The sequence below is a fragment of the Denticeps clupeoides genome, chromosome 8, assembly GCF_900700375.1.
Source record: "Denticeps clupeoides chromosome 8, fDenClu1.1, whole genome shotgun sequence".
Taxonomy (NCBI): Eukaryota; Metazoa; Chordata; class Actinopteri; order Clupeiformes; family Denticipitidae; genus Denticeps; species Denticeps clupeoides.
Window position 1 is genome coordinate 5,795,930 of NC_041714.1, and position 18,539 is coordinate 5,814,468.

The following is an 18,539-nucleotide window of genomic DNA, read 5'->3' on the forward strand; positions in this document are numbered from 1 at the left end:
CCAGAGGTGTTTAGCACTTGTTGGTCCAGCTCACCCCAAACCATCTCGACTGGGTTCAGGTCTGGTGACTGTGGAGGTCAGGTCTCCACTTTTTGTTAAATACATAACTCCACATGTGTTCATTCATAGTTTTGATGCCTTCAGTGAGAATCTACCAATGTAAATGGTCATGAAAATAAAGAAAACACATTGAATGAGAAACTGTGTCCAAACTTTTATGTATTGTATATAAAAAATGTTAATTTATCATGCACAAACACATAAAGGACACACGCATATATATGTTATTCATGTGTGTGATAAATGAATATTATTTATATTTATGATCATGTTTGTGTGTATGTGTATGTATGTATATTTCACCCTCACATTCGCGCACACACAAACGTAAATATAACATGGTACATGGTAGTTGCCTAGAGGGTAAGACACTCGCCTATGAACCAGAAGATCCAGGTTTGAACCCCACTTAGTACCATTGTGTGCCCGAGTGTCTCCAAGGGGACTGTCGCTGTGATTGTACGTCGCTGTGGGTAAAGGTGTCTGATAAATGCCGTAAATGTAAAAATGTTATGAAAATAGTCAGGTCTGTCACCCCCCCCCAACCCGTGACTACTTGGTACAGTCCAGCCGCGGTCTGGACCAAAGTGGGTGGAGTTTCCTTCAAGTAGCGCGGCGCGCTTGGTCCGCGCACCGTTACTCGCAGGATCCGGATAACTTGAGCTGCTACACCGACACTCCGGGGAGTGTTGGAATGGAGTGTGCAGGTTCGTGTTTGCTTTTAGTCCCTTCTTCTTCTTCTTCTTCTTCTTCGGTCGGTAGGTTGACTGGTTTCGCGGTAGATTCCGGACCTTTAACGCGACCTGTACGCTCTGTTCGTGTTTGTGAGTTTCTGCGAATCGGTGATCAATGACCAACAACCAATAATCAGCCCGCGTCAGCAGGATTCGGGTTCGGTGCTTTGCACGACCCGCTACACGTGGAGCTGAGCCGGCCTGGCGGAGCATCGGAGCCCGCAGTGCGCCAGGATCGCACCCTCTGGAGCTCATTCTGTCCTTCATATTAACCAGGAAACCACGTTTTCTGGACAGCCGGAATCATCAAAAGTTTCTTAGATTTGACCGGTTTGTGTAAATCCTCCTGGTTCTTGAAACGGTGCTGCTCCCATTTGGCTGAACACTCAAGTCCTAACATTATCTTTTTTTTTTTTATTCTTTTTATTTACTTTTTTTTTCTCCAAAATTTCAGTGTTGTCTGCTTTCCCCCCTCTTTGTGTGTGCGAACATAAATACAGGCTCCATCTGAAGCAGATAATTCCAATTGGGTTGGATTAATCTTTTTTTTTTTAAATAAAGTTTCATATGCATGCCTTCATGTGTTGCCACAACGCTGCAGTTCCATGCTTCATAATTCTATTGCATGGGGCAGTAATTGTACAGTTATTTTTGCTTTTACAATACGATGAGACAGCATGAGATGGTGTAGGTGACAAATAAAATTAGAATTTGATGATAATTTACAGCCACTTTACAGCAGTGTGACAACAACAGCTTTGTTCCGTCCTCTTCAACACGCCAGACTCCATGTGGATGAGAGAGAGAGAGAGACTCCATGTGGATGAGAGAGAGAGAGAGACTCGCTGCTTCCCTTCATCTGATTAGTTGATTTATGGAGATTAGCCTCCGTTAAGCAGCCGAGGATCGTACCAGCTAGAGCACTGGTGTGAATTAGAGGAAAGGCCCTTTGGATTTCACGCCCTGCTTCTTGAGAATGAAATTGTGGTCCATGGGGATGCTCGTTAGTAAAATGCTTATTGATTTGATGTTGAAATGTCCATTGATTGACTGGCTATATTTTTAAATGAACATTCCATTATTAACACTAGAATACTAATAAAAAATGCAGGTAGTTTACAGTTCTCTGCAGTTCAGTTGTGTCGTAGAAGGCAGACTGGATCATTACATATTGCATAAATAGTTCATTCAGATGCCCTGCGATTGGCCCTTGTTAGTACCATTGTTGTCTGTGGAGAGTGGAAGTAGAAATATCCGGATCATCTGATATTACACCATCTGGACCATAATCTGCATCAGAAACACTGGAAATAAGGAAACAGGTAGATGTTAGTAGAGAAACATCTGCGTGAACTCTCTAAACTGCTCATTTGGACACATCTTGGCACCATTTCTTAAAATCCAAACTACAAAAAAATTAGTTTACATTTTTTTGGATTATTATATAATGACGGTATGATATAATATAAACATAATGTAATATTATTATGGTATGTCATTAAATTGATATAATACTAATATAATTACATCATGAAAAGGTCAAAGCAATGCAATCCCCACCCCTGGGTGACATAAGGTGCCTTCGTTTAATGGGACCACGCTCCAGTCTCAGCCAATGTTGCGAAGTGACGGTACGGAAACCCACTGCACCTAAAAAAAGACGCCACATACGGACGTGGCAGTATAGGTCTGTGCATATTTAGTGGCTGTTTAAACTGTTGAAATGGCAGCAGCCCCCAGTTCTCTGGTCTCTTGGGCTCAAGGTTGGTTGGTTGTTTAACACCATGCCAATGTTAAGAAACCGTTTTAGAATTATTTGAGTGTAATTCCCTTCAAAAACATAAATGTAAACTCTTCCGTGTTCATGCTTGGTTCACTTCTTTAAAGGTCAAAGGAGACTCTGTTACAGTCCATGTTGGCATGTTATTGTGTTCTTTTTACTTGTATAATATCTGTAAACTCAAATTGCATGGCTCGTGTAATGAGCTGAGACTTGTAATTTCCTGGCCATAACCCTGTGGTGCATTCTGGGTGATGCAGAACTTTGTGAACTAATGCATAAATGTATTAGGATATTAGCATTATTACAACATTGTTGTTCTGTATTCGGTTACATCTCAGAGTGGCGTTCTGTTGCACTCTGACTACAGTAACGTTGTACAGTAAATAAACATAGTTTTTCTTTTGCAGGTACTCGTTTTTTTGTTTTATGTCTTCTATAGGCCAGAAGCATGCAGCATTTAAACATTCATCTCCAAGAAGAGTGAGATTAGAAAATAAAACAGAAGATAACAGATTAAAGCACAGCAGACACCCCCCCAAGAACAGGATGTCTGTCTCAGCCAAGCTGGGGAGGAGCATCTGCGTTCTGCTCCCCACCAAGGAGCAGCTGGACATCACTGTGGGGGTAAAATAACTTTGCCTAATGTTTTTTCTTCTAATCAGATTTATATTTGCAGCCCTATTCATCAGGAAGTTTTGTCTTGTGTTGTACTCAGATTCCACTGTACATCCAGACATGTGATCCTTGTCTGAGATTTCTAACATGCTTGTAGGATGACTGACTGTCTCCAGTCTGGTACAGACGCTCTCGTTTTCACCGTTCTCCCCTCCAGGTGAAGGCTACAGGACAGGATGTTCTTACTCAGATATCACATCTCCTCAGCATCAAAGAGCTGCACTTTTTTGGCCTGACAGTTGTGAAAAGTAAGTGACACCTGTAAACCCCGTTCACCTCTGTTCTTCTCCTGGGCTCCCCCTACAGTTGAAAGGGTTCTTTTACAAAATATAAATCACGCTCCTGAATATCTGTACTTGTGCATTTGTTGGCAAGCCAATGGAACTTAGGACTGATATTACATGGCAACTGGAATCATTGTCACTGAGGGCGTTTACCCCAGAGAGTCGAGTTGCTCTGGCCTAGGAGCTAGAGCCCTAATAAGATCATTTCATTTTAATCATCCACCCACAACATTTCACGAATGTCAATGAGGACCTAGATTTCACCTGTGTCAATGAGGACCTAGATAATTTATTTCTGTACTTGTTGAGATAGCAAGGATATTCAGTGTGATGATGTAGTCATATGAAACTACTATGATGTAGTAGCTTATGTCTGGCAGCATGAGACCCAAGTACAAGAACTTCTGTCTTATCAGGGTTTCACAGAAGAACGTTGGTGAGCATCCACTGTCTAATGTCCGTCAGACAATTCTTTATTAGTTCAGCTGCTGCCACTCATTTGGCATTGATGATAAATAAAACTCTGTGTCATCGGCATAGCAATGAAAATGAATACAGTGTCTTACGAATGACGTGACCTAAACATGTATAAGGAAAATAGCAATGGACCTAAGACAGAACCTTGTGGAACACCAAACTCTACAATGTGAAGACAAATCAATATTAATATCCACAAACTGATACCGCTCAGTCAAATATGATCTGTATGAACCACTGGTATATTGGTATATTGATATATTCATCTGGGTCAGTTTATCCTGCTTGTTAGTACAGATTTATTTCAAGATATATGTAATGTATATATTATGTTTATATAATGCAGTGCTCCCTGTTATCATCAAAGTAGAAGTAGTGCTGCTGTAAATCATGCTGATGAACTGCTGAACCTCTTTATGCCTCGCCTCCTCCAGTTAGGATGGCCATATACAGCCTTAAATTAAGACCTTTACTCCTACTGACAGTGTTCTGGCATTACACTGATCCTTTTAATTTTTTGTCACTTTTCATGATTCTCAAAATGAACAAAACCTGCAATATAACCAGACATAGGTTGACGAAACACCTACATGTTAATTTCCCTGTCCTGTAATGGTTTGCACAATGCCACAGGATTAGTGGCAACCAATCAGCATTTCCTACTAACACAACTGCTGGTTAAGTTTAAACCTCGCTCAGCATTCCCTCTGTCCTTCTACTTCATGCTCCAGTCCTCACCACTGCCTCTCTCTCTATCTCTCTTTCTTTCTCTCTATCCTCCTCCCTCCCTCTTCCTTTCTGTCTGTTCCTCCCCCTTCTCTCTCTCTCTCTCTCTCTCTCTCTCTCTCTCTCTCTCTCTCTCTTTCCCTCTCTCTGTCTCTGTCGTCCGTGAAATGCCTTGATAATCTTGTGTGGCTCACCTCTTGAACAAGAGCGCTTTTGTTTTTATGGTGTGGGGGCCTGTAACCATTGAGGCCTGAATTCCAGCAATATTAACTTCATTAAGCTTGGAATGTGCGCCGACATTCAGAGAGAGAGAGAGAGAGAGAAACTGAAGAAGAGGAGGGAATAAAAATAGGAGGATGTGTGCATGGTGAAGACTCAGGAGAGCACATTCCACTCCTGTTGACTAAAGGGAATGAGCTGGTTCTGTTGAAAAGGAGTGAGCGGTGGAGGAGTACCGGGAAATAGCAGATGAGAGATGGAGGATCCCTGTGCCACAGGGGAGGATGAGAGTGTAGGACCAGAACAAGTGACTCACGCTGAGTGGAGCCTGTGATTCATAAACTGCCCCTTATCACTAATGTCATTGTAGAAATGAACACTCTGTAAATAATGCTTTAAAACATGTACTGAACTTTGCTGCTAAGAATTGCATTCAATGTATTATTAGAGTGCTAAAATAATTAACATTTAAGGCAAATAGTAAAAACATGAAGATCATCCAGCTCAAGCATCTTCTGGATTTTCTAAAACAAAGCAAAGAAGTCTGTGTGTTCATCCTAATATCCATGATAATAAATAATTACAAATGCTGGTAGGAATATTAAAATGCATGCTTTGGAAGGTTTGTGTGATTGATGCAAAGCAAGGATGCATTCAAGAGAAGTGTAGTTTATTTTATTCAGTGAAATGTTGCATTTTCAAAACAAAAATTTGTAGTAGAGCATGATTTCTTTTTTATTTATGCTGTTGCCACTGGCCAATGTACAGTTTATGTCCCAAACATGGCAGAATGGCTTGCTTGTAGGCTGAAAAATAGCATATATTTCAACCAATGCCTCTGTCTTCTGTACGAAGACTCACTGTTTCACATGAAAGACTCACAAGAAATGTGACCTCACATAAAAAGCACTGAAACTTACCTGAATCCTCTCTTCAGGGCTCCCAGAGAGAAGCAGAGATTTGATTCCAACCTTCATACTAGTTTAGTTTAGTCTAGTTTAGTTTAGTTGATGCAAAGACTAGTTTTATCTAGTCTTTGCATCAAGCTGTCATTTTAGTCTTTATTAGTTACATCCATAATCATTTTAGTTTAGTCTGAACATTTTAGTCAGAATTATCCATGACCATTGTTAGTCTAGTTTTACATAACGAAACTTATTACATTTTAGTCTCTTTTAGTCTGTTTTAGTCTAATTTTAGTCAATTAACTATTTTAGGCTCTTATTTTTTTTTTAGTAATACAATTCTGTTTAATCCAGTCGATATAGTACAAGTACCTAGTAAAATAGAAATTTTAGTCTAGTTTTTATTACATAGACCACATTTCATCTCATTTTTATTTGTCAACCATTACATGATATATTTTTTATGGTTATAATTACATGAACAGCATTTCATCTTCGTCGCGTCTCGTCTCATTGTAGTCACGTCATAAACATTTGTTGATGAAAACACCACTACTTCAGACCCAGATTATAGCACAAGTTGGCCAATGTGCTCCCTGTTTATCCTTGCTTAACCAAGTATCAGGTTAAAAAGGTGATTGAGCATATCCATATCAAGTAGTATTAAATTTTTAATTTACGCTCTCTAATCTATACTGGGATGCAAAAAAATTAGATATTTAAATAATGGAATATTTATGAATTAATCCCAAAAATAGTATGAGTATATGTGACTGCTTGAAGTTAATATAGTAATAATAATTACATAAAATTACAAGAGTATAGGAATTTTATGTGTTATTCCTAGATTTGAATTTCATGCATTATTTCTAGGTTTGTGGGACTTGAATAAATTACGCACTAAGCTTTCTTTTCAATTATTTTCATTGTTGGGCAAATTTCATGCATGAATACATGATGCCTTTGTCTGATTAACGAAGGCGGACTTGTTTCCTCTGTGTTTTAATGCAGACAATGAGCACATCTATCTGGATCTGGAGGAGAAACTGGTGAAGTACTTTCCCAAGGAATGGAAACAAGATACTGGGAAGGTGAGGCTTGGGTTTTTATTTTTATGGTCATTTTGCAGTTTACTTTTTTTTTTTTGTCAGGTGCTGCTGTCCCATATACCATAACCCTAACAGATTAAAACCCCAGCAATCACCGTTATTATTTTAATTACAATTTTTTAAATACAGTGACAATAATGAGCAAAGACATACAGTCGTGGCTAAAAGTTTTGAGACTGACACAAAGTTTCACAATGTTTGCTGCTTCAGTGTTTTTAGATCTTTTTGTCAGTTGTTTCTGGGGTGTATTGAAGAATAATTACAAGCATTTTATAAGTTTCAAAGCTTTTATTGACAATTGCATAAATTGTAATAGTCACTGGTAGCCTAGCGAATAAGGAAGTGGACCCATAATGTCAATGTGCCACTGAGGTGCCACTGAGCAAAGCACCGTCCCCACACACTGCTCCCTGGGCGCATGTCATGGCTGCCCACTGCTCACTCAGGGTGATTGTTAAAAGCAGAGGACACATTTTGTTGTGCTGTGCTGCAGTGTATCACAATGACAATTTCACAACTTCACTTCACATCATCAAGTTTATGCAAAGAGTCGATACTTGCAGTGTTTGCATAGTGTTTTTCAAGACCTCTGCAATTCACCCTGACATGCTGTCAATCAACCAAATCCTGAGAGATGGCGGCCCATTCCTTCATAATCAGTGCTTGGAGTTCGTCCGAATTAGATTGACCACTTAGTTCTCACTTTGGCCTTATGGCACGTTTCTCCATCATGCTGGAAAAGGAGTTGTTCTTCAACAAACTGTTCTTGGATGGTTGGGAGAAGTTGCTGTCGGAGGAGGTTTCGTACCATTCTTTATTCATGGCTGTGTTCTTAGTTAAAATTGTGAGGGAGTCCATTCCCTTGGATGAGAAACAGTCCCACACACGAACGGTCTCAGGATGCTTAAAGGTTGGCATGAGACAGGACTGATGGTAGCACTGACTTTTTCTTCTCCAGACAATCATTTTTCCAGATGCCCCCAACAATCGCATAAGGGCTTCATCAGAGAAAATGACTTTACCCCGGTCCTCACCAGTCCAATCCCTGCACTTTTTGCAGAATATCAGTCTGTCCTTGATGTTTTTCTTGGAGAGAAGGGGCTTCTTTGCTGCCCTTCTTGACACCAGGCCGTCCTCCAAAAGTCAGAAATTGGTTTTTGGGGATTTTCATTTTCATGTCAAAAAGAGGAACTTTGCAATTCATCTGATCACTCTTCATAACATTCTGGATTATATGCAAATTTCCATAACAAAGCAAACTTTGTGAAAACCAGTACTTGTGTCAGTCTCAAAACCTTTGGCCACAACTGTAGATGAGTTACAAAGATTGTGTACAGCGAGAATGCACATATAGCATGTTGTTCATGCATTCCGGTTTGTGGTTTTGTCATGGTTTAATGAATTAGTTCCTTGTGAACTATGTATTTTGCACGGTCCAGTTTTTAAATGGCAGATTTTATGCTTCATTAGTGTGAAATTCTCCCTCGCATCACCAGAAAAATGTAATTGTCTGTATTTTCAGGGTTCTCAGAAGAGACCTCTCCCCATGTTGCTGTTCCTCAAAGTGCAGTTTTATGTGGAGAACGGCAGGCTCATCAGGTGAGCCCCACCCAGTCAACAACCTATAAGAGACTGTTTAGCTGTAAATAGCAATTGCATGTTGTTCATGACTTTTTGTAATTTATAGTTTAGGGGATAGAACCCCAGAAACTCTCTAATTGACCATGAACATACACTATCTTTGAAGCTTAGTCTTTGTCCTTGTATTTTTATTGGAAACTATTGTTTTGCCATTTAATCCATCAAGTAGATCAAAATTCCTGCCCAGACATTGTTAATATTGTAAATGACTATGGAAGCTGTAATTGGCTGTTAATTAATTGAATTAATTGTACAGGCCTTCTCAGTCAATGTGTTTTCTTTATTTTCATGACCATCTACATTCGTAGATTCTCACTGAAGGCATCAAAACTATGAATGAACACATGTGGAGTTATGTACTTAACAAAAAAAGGTGAAATATCTGAAAACATGTTTTATATTCTAGTTTCTTTGCTCTGATTACTGCTTTGCACACTCTTGGCATTCTCTCAATGAGCTTCAAGAGGGCGTCACCTGAAATGGTTCTCCAACAGTCTTGAAGGAGTTCCCAGAGGTGTTTAGCACTTGTTGGCCCCTTTGCCTTCACTCTGCGGTCCAGCTCACCCCAAACCATCTCGATTGGGTTCAGGTCCGGTGACTGTGGAGGCCAGGTCTCCACTTTTTTTTAAGTACAAAGCTCCACATGTGTTCATTCATAGTTGTGATGCCTTCAGTCAGAATCTACCAACGTAAATGGTCATGAAAATGAAGAAAACAAATGAGAAGGTGTGTCCAAACCTTTGGCCTGTAATGTATATTAGGGCTGCAACAGAAACAAATTGGTTGCTAAAAGACTCTGCAATGAATTTCATAATATTTTTTGGATTGTTAAAAAACATTAGTTGAGTGCAGAGCATAGTGAACACACTTGGCGGCGTTTCTAATGATGGTTGCCTGACGCAACCTGGTCTGTGCACGTGCTCAACATGACCACGCGTTACGTGGCCATTTTTTGCAAGTGCTTGTAACATGTTTGGTCTGTGTCGTGGAGGAAACTCTGGTGAAGCTTACAGAGAAGGAAGATCCACCTGGAAGAACGAGTTCACATGACTGCTGGGGTCCCCATCACACTCTCTTTATTACGGGTTAACGGCTTTTTACCCGGGTAAACGGCTGTAACCGCTCTTACTTGAGAGGGGGACAGTACACATACCAAAACGTCACTATTTATATGTACAGGAAAAATAAAAGGGACCACGGGAGCTTGGACCAGTCTGCTCGGTCCCTCTGCGTGATGGAAAAGTAAAGCTTTATTTCAGACTACACAAATATACGATGGTTACACGCTGAAACACAGCACGCGTGGCGCCTCCAAGGGTGATGGTTAAAAGCAGAGGACACATTTCGTTGTGTCACTGGGTGCTGTGCTGCAATGTTTCACAATGACAATCACTTCACTTCTTACCTCTGCATTCCTGCCACATCAGCACCATCTGAGCAGCTGTTTTCTGCAGCAGGCAACATGGCCTCAAAGAAAAGAGCGAGTCTGAGCCAGGAGCATGTGGACATGGTCACATTTTTGCATTGCAATGAAAAGTGTCTGAACAAAGGGAGTGAGAGAGAGAGTAAGTGTGTGTGTGTGTGTGTGTGTGTGTCATGGTGAGAGTTTGTGAGTGTGTTAATCTGCAGTGTAGTGTAGAGAACAAGTTCTGACATTCTGTTCTGTTCAGGCACTTTATTATTATTTAAGTGTATATATATTGTGGCAGATGTAAAGCTTACATGTTTTTTTTTTTTCGTGTTGGTCCATTTTTATTTTATTACAGCTCAATGAGCAAGATGTTTGTGCATTTTCTAAAGATTTTAGTTCTGTTTTTGAATAAATTTGATTGCTCACTATATATATATATATATATATATATATATATATATATATATATATATATATATATATATATATATATATATGTGTGTGTATATATATGTATATATATGTATAGTGAGCAATCAGCAATTCATCTGCAGCTCCAGTGAAATGGTGTGTTCACCAATGCAAGTCTGTTAATTCATTCATGATCAGAATTTCCTCAACAAACATCTAGACATCTAGAATGCTTAATGTCTGCCAAGTGTTTATTGCTGCAAATATTAATGACTGTGCATACCATTTACAATCTAAGTCTGGGGCTTGTTCATAAATGTAAGGTAAGGAATCCTTACAAATATTTATATAAATTGGAAAAAACAAGAAAGAACTGCTTGGTTGTTGTCTGGATCTTGAACTGGAGACTAATCTTTTTGTTGTTATTATATATTTCTGTCGCAAAGTCTTTAATCGAATTTTCATAAACCATGTTTAAAGTGGGAGGACCATGATGGTTGACAGCTGTCACACATGCTACTTCTGCATTTAAACCCACATGCTCAAACATCATTTTTTTACTTACTCTAGCAAACATTTAGTCAAAAGTAGTCAGTGCCCTATTTCTTATTAATTTGAAATATTTTCCCTGGACTTCCAGATGACCCAGAATCTCTGAACAGTAGTGTATGGATCATTTAATGCTCCCGACAATGTTCATTCAGCAGTGTCCTGCCATCCCACTGGTAGTTGCCTCAATTGTGCAACCTCGGCTTGAGATTAGTTTCACACTCCAGTGCCGTTTTCACATTAAGGTCGCTGAACTTCATTGACATTCCGTAATTGCTGTTATGCCCATAACTCGCACTCCTTTTCCTGAACGTAACCCTTGTTCGCTCTCTGTGTCTTGTAAGGTGGCGTTTCTCCTTTCGCACTCTGTACTCTTCTAATACTTTAGCTTTTTATTTTTGGAATGATTAGTGGAAACGGGAAAAGCTCACGCCACTAATGGGGGTTTGTGTTATCTCCTGTTAGTGAGCGGAAGGCCCGGCACCTGTATTACGCGGATGTTCGCGAACGCGTCCTGCGCTCGGAATGCCGGCAGCAGGAGGAGGTGTACTTCCAGCTGGCAGGGTACGCCCTGCAGGCCGAGCTGGCCGACCAGCCCTCACCCCAGCCCACAGAGGCAGGGGCGCCAGCGTATTTTCAGCCCAAAGACTACTTCCCGCCATGGGTCCGTATTTTTCTCTCACTTGGAGACGGTACCAAAAAAATGACACACTTCAAGGCATCCATGGAAATGCACGCTTTTGCCTAATTTGTCCCCTTTCATAAAATATCTCTCCCTGCAGATAGTGGCTAAACGCGGGGAAGACTATCTCCAGCGGCATGGGCCCAACGTGCACCGGGAGCTGTGGGGCATGGCTGCCCGCGACGCCATGCTGCACTTCATCCGCGAGTCCTGCCGCCTGGAGGACGTGCCGGTCACTTTCTACAGGCTGCAGAAGGTTTGTCTGTACATGCTTCAATTACAACCTTCCTTGAAATCCACACGCGTACGAAGAACATGTCTCGGACCATAGCTCCTCCTGTTCTGTTCATGCGTTGCCCGTTTCGCATGCTGACGACATTTTTGTCCTAATGGACTAGTTTTATTTGGTCCATGTTGCACAGTGTGATTCGCAATGATCTTGCAAGTCTCTTGGAATCGCACGCTCACTCTGATTTTTAAGTGTGTGTCAGAATTCTTTTGAAGTGGCCGTAACTAATTCATGAAGGAGCTGGATTCAAGCTGCCACTCCGGTGTAAAATTTGGCCACATTCCACTGTCCTTCTATTTCTAAAGAACACTGTAGTTCATTTATGAGTTAATAGATTCTTACATAGGGCAGCTGTAATGTCTCAGCATTAAAGGTAAGAAAAATTTAAAGATCACCATTACACGTCCAATTATAGTAAAGTTTATACAAAATTAAATTGTCAGTTTCATCATAAATGATAAGTGATGACTGAATCCTCTAGCTGTGCTATTTGCTTTTCTTTGGGCAGATATTTCCTCTGTGACTGTAATAGAGGATTTTTACCTGTAATGGGCTGTAAATGTATCCCCCACCCCCCATCGTAACTAGAGCCTGATTTATTGTGCGGCCCCTTTCAGAATTTCTCAAAAGATGAGTGGTGCCATGCAGACCGGCACGCAGGTTGCACAACCCAGCATTCTTAAGTTGCTGGTGGACGTGCGTCCATTTGAGAGTTTTCATATTGATTGTGTTTCTGCGGATTCTGCAGGACAAGAAAGAGGAGAGGGGCTCTGCGCTGCTTGGTCTGACCCTTCGAGGAATGCAGGTTTATCAGGTGTGTGTGTGTGCGTGTGTGTGTGTGTGTGTGTGTGTGTGAGAGCCTAAGCTCTCTGCAGTCTGTCAGCATTTAAACGCTCGCCGTGATTGTGAATTAGCCGTCAGCAGACACTGTAGGAATGCGTGGGTTATCCACATACGGCTCTAAACAGGATTTGGGATGCATGCCTTTCCCCTCACTCCTGTGAGCTGTCCGTCAAAGGGCATCTGTGGGAGATTACACCCAGCGGGGTCTGGGGCCAGGAGATTACAGCCCCAGTGAACTGTGGGATACAACCTGACCTCAAGGCCAAATCACTCTGCACAGATCTGAAAAGCAGAAATAACCCAGAGCCTTCTTTCATTACACCATTAATGGTAGTGTTGGAGTGTTTTTTAAAAGGTTCTTGTATTTGCAGGAGGTGAATAACATTCGACAGCTGCTTTATGACTTCCCCTGGTCCAATGTTGGAAGACTCACTTTTCTGGTATGGTCAGTCTTCATGTACACTCATTTACAAGAGCAGTAGCTCTAATTCCATATGCATATGTACTAATTAGTGCTCATCTACAGAACTTGTTTATAAAGGTGCTATATAAGGCGTAGCACAGGAGGACTGTTCTCTAATGTCACATCAAACAGATACAAACTGGAAATTACTCCTTGCCAGTGTATTTTGGGCTATGAAATGATATTTTCATGAAATTAAAATGGGAGGAGCCCATAGCACCCATCAGTCTGGACAGTCTCCACCCTTCCTCTAATTTAAAACAAACAAATATATATATATATATATACACACACACACACACACACACACACACACACATATATATACTCTCCTGATCAATTACATATACAAATATTTTACTTATTCAGTTATTTTTTATCTTGAGGACATCTTTGACCTTACACTAGCTAACAAGCGGCATGTTTTAGTGCCACTTTTAAAACAGAGCTCCCAGTGTCTGGTCGTGTTAGCTAGTGTAAGGTCCTCAGTGGGAATTTTTTACACCAGATTCAAGGATAATAAATCTGTTTGTCACCGATGTGTCAGCATTGCATTGCTGCTTATCAGCATCAAGTTTGTTCTAGATAAAACTGAGTTGTTTTTTTTTCTTAAAGGAATGTTTCACGCCAGCATCGGCATCATTTTTCACCAAACTTACCTTTTAAGAGGGTGATTTCAGTTTCAGATTACATTTTATCTGAGCTCCAGACACGCTTTAGATGGGATGCTCTGTAACTGACAGAAGGGGTGTGGTGTTGCATTGACCATGTGGCTGTCTTGTCCAGGGCAAGAAGTTCGAAATTCAGCCGGACGGGCTGCCGTCCGCAAGGAAGCTGGTGTACTACACGGGCTCCGCCTTCCGCTCACGCCACCTGCTCCTGCACCTGAGCAGCAGCCATCGCCTCTACCTCAGCCTGCAGCCAGCGCTCACACACCTGCGGCAGCTGGAGGAGACTGAGGGTGCGTGTGTGCATATGTTCCGGCACATACTGAACATACTGTAAATGTGTGGGTGTGTGTGGTAATTCCACCGAATGCCATACACACTTTCCATATACCGTGCCTGTAAATGAGACGTGGTATTATGAACTCACTTAAAAAATGGAGCTGGAATGGAACAAAGGAACTTTCATTTATATCCATTTCTGCATCTCCTCTACCAACACTGGGAAGTGAGTGAATAGGCTTTATCTGACATCGGTTATGTGCTGTTGGAAAATGCTGTGGGTCTGAAGACAGAAGAGCGTAATGTAGCCTAATGAAAAAAAGACGTAATCACTTCACTTTCACGCCCTTGTCCAGAGCGCCTTACAATCAGCAGTTAGGGGGACAGTCCCCCTGGAGATGTTAGTAAGTGGGGGTTTGAACCTGTGACTTTGTGGTCTTCTGGTTCATAGGTGAGTGTGATATCCACTGAGCTACTACCAGCCCTTTAGTTTAATGACTATCATCTACACTGAGGTATCCATATGTGTAATCTGGCCACATTGTGGCCCATGAGGGCCTGAAAATTTTTCTAAGTTAATCAGCTCTTGTGATTGCTTATGTGTGGAACGAAGTGATTTTTCTGCATGACTGAAGACTTGTTGGACTGTCTCAATAGGTTGATGATACATGTCTTCCTGGCAGGTGGGATGCCTTCTTGCTGTTTAATGTGTGGCTGACCGATAATCTTGCTCTGTGTGCAGAGAAGAAACGCTACCGGGAGTCATACATCAGTGACGATCTGGACCTGGACCCCCAGGGCAGCGACGGCAGCCCCCGCCTCTCCCGCCACTCGACCAGCAGCTCCGGCATCGAGGCTGACGCCCGGCTGCGCTCGATCTCCGTGGAGATGGCGTCCATGGAGGAGGAGGCTCTGCAGCGCACGGAGAAGTCATTCAGCTCGGCGGCCAGCCATGGCAGCTCACACACCTCCGGGGTCGACACCTGCAGCAAGGCCCGCACCGAGGAAGAGGAGTGGCACGAGGAAGGTCCGACGAATGCTAGTTATTGACACACTTTCAAAATTCACTATTTTTTTTATGTTAATGTGCCTGGGTTTAGAAGCATTTTTCTCTTGCTCCCCCACACATCTCAGTGTCATCTGTGCACCAGCAAAGTGCCTGTAGGAAAGGATTCTGAAAAATGCGGTGCAACCTGCAACAACGCCGAAGTGCTCAAAATTCCGAATGAGTCTGCGACTGTCATTATGGAACAATTCTAACTTTGTGACAGCTGATGAGAAACAACTGGTTACTTAGTCTTCTCTCTTCAGCACCTGCATTAATTTAACCCCTACAACCGGTGACCCAACCAGCTCGTCCTCATCACCATCAATGCTAAATTTGGATCTTTATAAAGCCAAGTTCCATCAGAATTAATGAATGAGTGATTTTAAAAATGTCAAGTGAAGTGAACAAGTGATCTTATTTGATCTTGATTGGAATGAGGAAATTCAGATACACTTTCTCAAGCTTTTGAGTGACGCTTGTAATTTTATCCAGTTATTTACGAAGAGAGAACTGGGTGTGCAATGCGAGGTGCAGAAAGCAGTCAGAGGGTTTGACACGTCATGTGACCTGAATTTGGACTGAAGAAATCGACTCAAGAACAGTTTTTCCCCAAAAGCCATAACCGCTCTAAACTCATCCATGCACTGACTACACAGTCTAACATCCGAACCCCCGGACTTCCTTCCTTCAAACCTGCAGCTGTGCAATATCAAAATTAATTAGCATTGAACACTGTGCAACATCTGTATACTGTTCAATAACATTATTCTCACTGTCCAACACTCACCACATCACTACTGTGAATCAATGTGAAACTATTATACATATATATATATATATATATACACACACACACACACACACACACAGTATATAAAACCATACCCAGTTATTTATTCTTCCCATATGTATATAACGCTGACACTTCACTGTGTAATTACTGGCCATTATTGTGTTGTATTTTCTTGCTGTATTCACTACATTTGTGTCAGAACGGAAGGAACTGCTTTTAGTCTCATTGCACATGCGTGTCGTGACAATAAAAGGCATCCTATTCTAATTCTATTCTATCTATTCAAAAGGTGTGAGGGTGCATGCATACACAACTGTCAGGTGACCAGAGCAGTGTAGAGAAAGGAACGGCCAGAATTTCACACTATATTGTCTCCTGCTGTGGAAGAATGAGATTCCAGATGCCTCTTCCTCATACCACCTTCAAAATGCCACACGTCAGGATTCCTCAAGGATGTCAGTTTTCTTATTAGTGATATAGAAAATATTCCACGGGTGCGGGTTACATGCTCACTACGATCATTGCACTGGCCTCAGAGTGGACCGTTATCTGTTCCAGAGAGCCACGGCCCCTTGGAGGTGTCTGTGGACGACCCGGAGGAAATCCTGCGACTGGCTCAGCTGATGGAGGGAGTATCTGTGGACTGTCCGTCACTCACTGCTGAGACTTGCTGTGGAGGTCAGGAGCGTCACTCACGCCTTTCGCTCACGGCACAAATTGCTGCAGTTTTTGGTACTTGTACAACGCTTGTTATGATGTGGACAGGTTCCCCAACTTTTTCTCAAGGTGCCCCCACCCTTATAAGAAAATTACATGTACATGCGTATTTTACTTCTCTGAATTTTATTCTTCAATATGACATGTATTAAGAAGTTTTCCCATTTAGGCTCATGTATCTGAAATATTTCCATGCCCCCCCTCCTCAGGATTCTGTGGGAAATTAATAGCAGACACGGATTTGACTTCATGGGCCTTGAGGCCTGGTGCATACATACAACCTTCATCCTGGATAAAGTGTGAAACGTGCTTGTTCAGAATGAGATGCCCAGCACAGGTGCAAGTAGTGAATATTGTGTAAATTATTATCCTTTATTTTACAGAAATCAGAATGAGTCCTGTTGAAGCGTCAAGCGAAACACAAGTAAAGGAATGCACAGATATAGTAGGATTGGTGAGTACATGAGTTAACTGTACATTATAAAAAATAACACGTAACAAACGTTTAACTTGGCCTCTGTGAACGTCTGGGTTCTCCAAATGCTTGCAGGCTGTGAACTGGAGACCCCGGGCCACGACAGACCGCCACAGTCAGAGTCTAGACGATGTGCGCCTCTTTTCCCCTCCAGTGCTGCTGCGCACTGTCGTCCAGTCCGACACATCCCACAGCTACACCTTTGGGCTTCCACAGAGCCAGTCGTCCACCAAAAGCCCCCACTACCCTGTCCTCTCCTGTCCCTCGAAGCCCTCTTTCTACGGGCGCCGCTCCATGAACTGTCTCTCACTGGACACGCTGGAGGACGAGCAGCTGCTGGAGCTCATCCTGTAAAAATGGTTCACACTGCACCCCCACGCACAAAAAATATCCCATTAATACACACAAATCCTTAAATTAGTGTGTTCGTGGATGTCAGGCCATTTACGTGTGTATGTATGTACATTTATGTGTATAGTATAACGAGTGAGTGTATTTGTGTGAGTGTGATGGTGATTTTTTCAATTTTGTTTTATGCGCATAGGAAATGCTGCCATCATTCTGACTCTTCCGCTTGTTATATTTAAAATTTTTAATATCATTAAGTTGGGTGCTGGTGTTCACAGCGCTCTCTTAATCCTGACTTTCAAACACATCTTTATTTGGGACAAGCTCTTTAACCTCAAATGTTCGAGCAATTTATGTATATATCCCTCGATATGTAACCAGTAATGTGCATTAATTCACATTTAAAGAATAATACTGTCCTTCAATGCAAATGAAATTATTTTCTTCGATAACCCAAAATCAACAAGAGCCATAAAATACAGTGGGTGAAAAAAAAGCTAATATTATGCTGCACACATAAACATATGTTGGATTCTTCGTTTAGCCTAGAGTCCTTGTCCTATGCTGTGTTATGCCCTGTTCTGCATGATTCACTTGATAAATCCTATTCATTGACACAAAATCTTAAATATTCACATGACCCAGGGAATGTGACTATTGCACAGACATGTTACTCTGCAAAACTTGCTGGGAGTCTTCTGGCCTAATTTACCCATGAAAGAAACTCTGATCCCTCTGCTGTAACAATCAAGAACATTTCAGTTCTGTTGGAGTTGCCATAGAGTAATGACCTACAACTGTTCTATTTTTTTTTAGTAATTCTGAATATATGCGCTCCTTTCAATGAACCTGCTACTATTGTATAGTAGCAGGTAAAAATAAACACAGCAAAGTGTACAGCACCAAGCTGCTCATGTTTCTTTCTTTTGTTCTTGTTGGGACCGTGAGAA

General features: G+C 41.6%; 1 protein-coding gene across 2 annotated transcripts; it reads left to right on the forward strand.

Moving 5' to 3' along the window:
* The first annotated feature begins 701 nt into the window (after nt 1-701).
* On the forward strand, nt 702-18,491 carry LOC114795483 (FERM domain-containing protein 6-like). 2 transcript variants are annotated; one of them, XM_028988835.1, is made up of 14 exons: nt 702-767; nt 2,985-3,201; nt 3,410-3,500; nt 6,875-6,954; nt 8,495-8,571; nt 11,450-11,648; nt 11,767-11,922; nt 12,704-12,769; nt 13,170-13,238; nt 14,048-14,222; nt 14,951-15,235; nt 16,608-16,727; nt 17,150-17,220; nt 17,317-18,491. In XM_028988835.1, the coding sequence occupies exons 2-14, from the start codon at nt 3,004-3,006 to the stop codon at nt 17,593-17,595; spliced, it is 1,866 nt and encodes a 621-aa protein (XP_028844668.1). In that variant the 5' UTR covers nt 702-767; nt 2,985-3,003; the 3' UTR covers nt 17,596-18,491. The 2 variants fall into 2 exon arrangements, with proteins under 2 accessions (XP_028844668.1, XP_028844669.1); XM_028988836.1 differs by having other exon boundaries at nt 713-767; nt 3,017-3,201.
* The last annotated feature ends 48 nt before the right edge of the window (nt 18,492-18,539 follow it).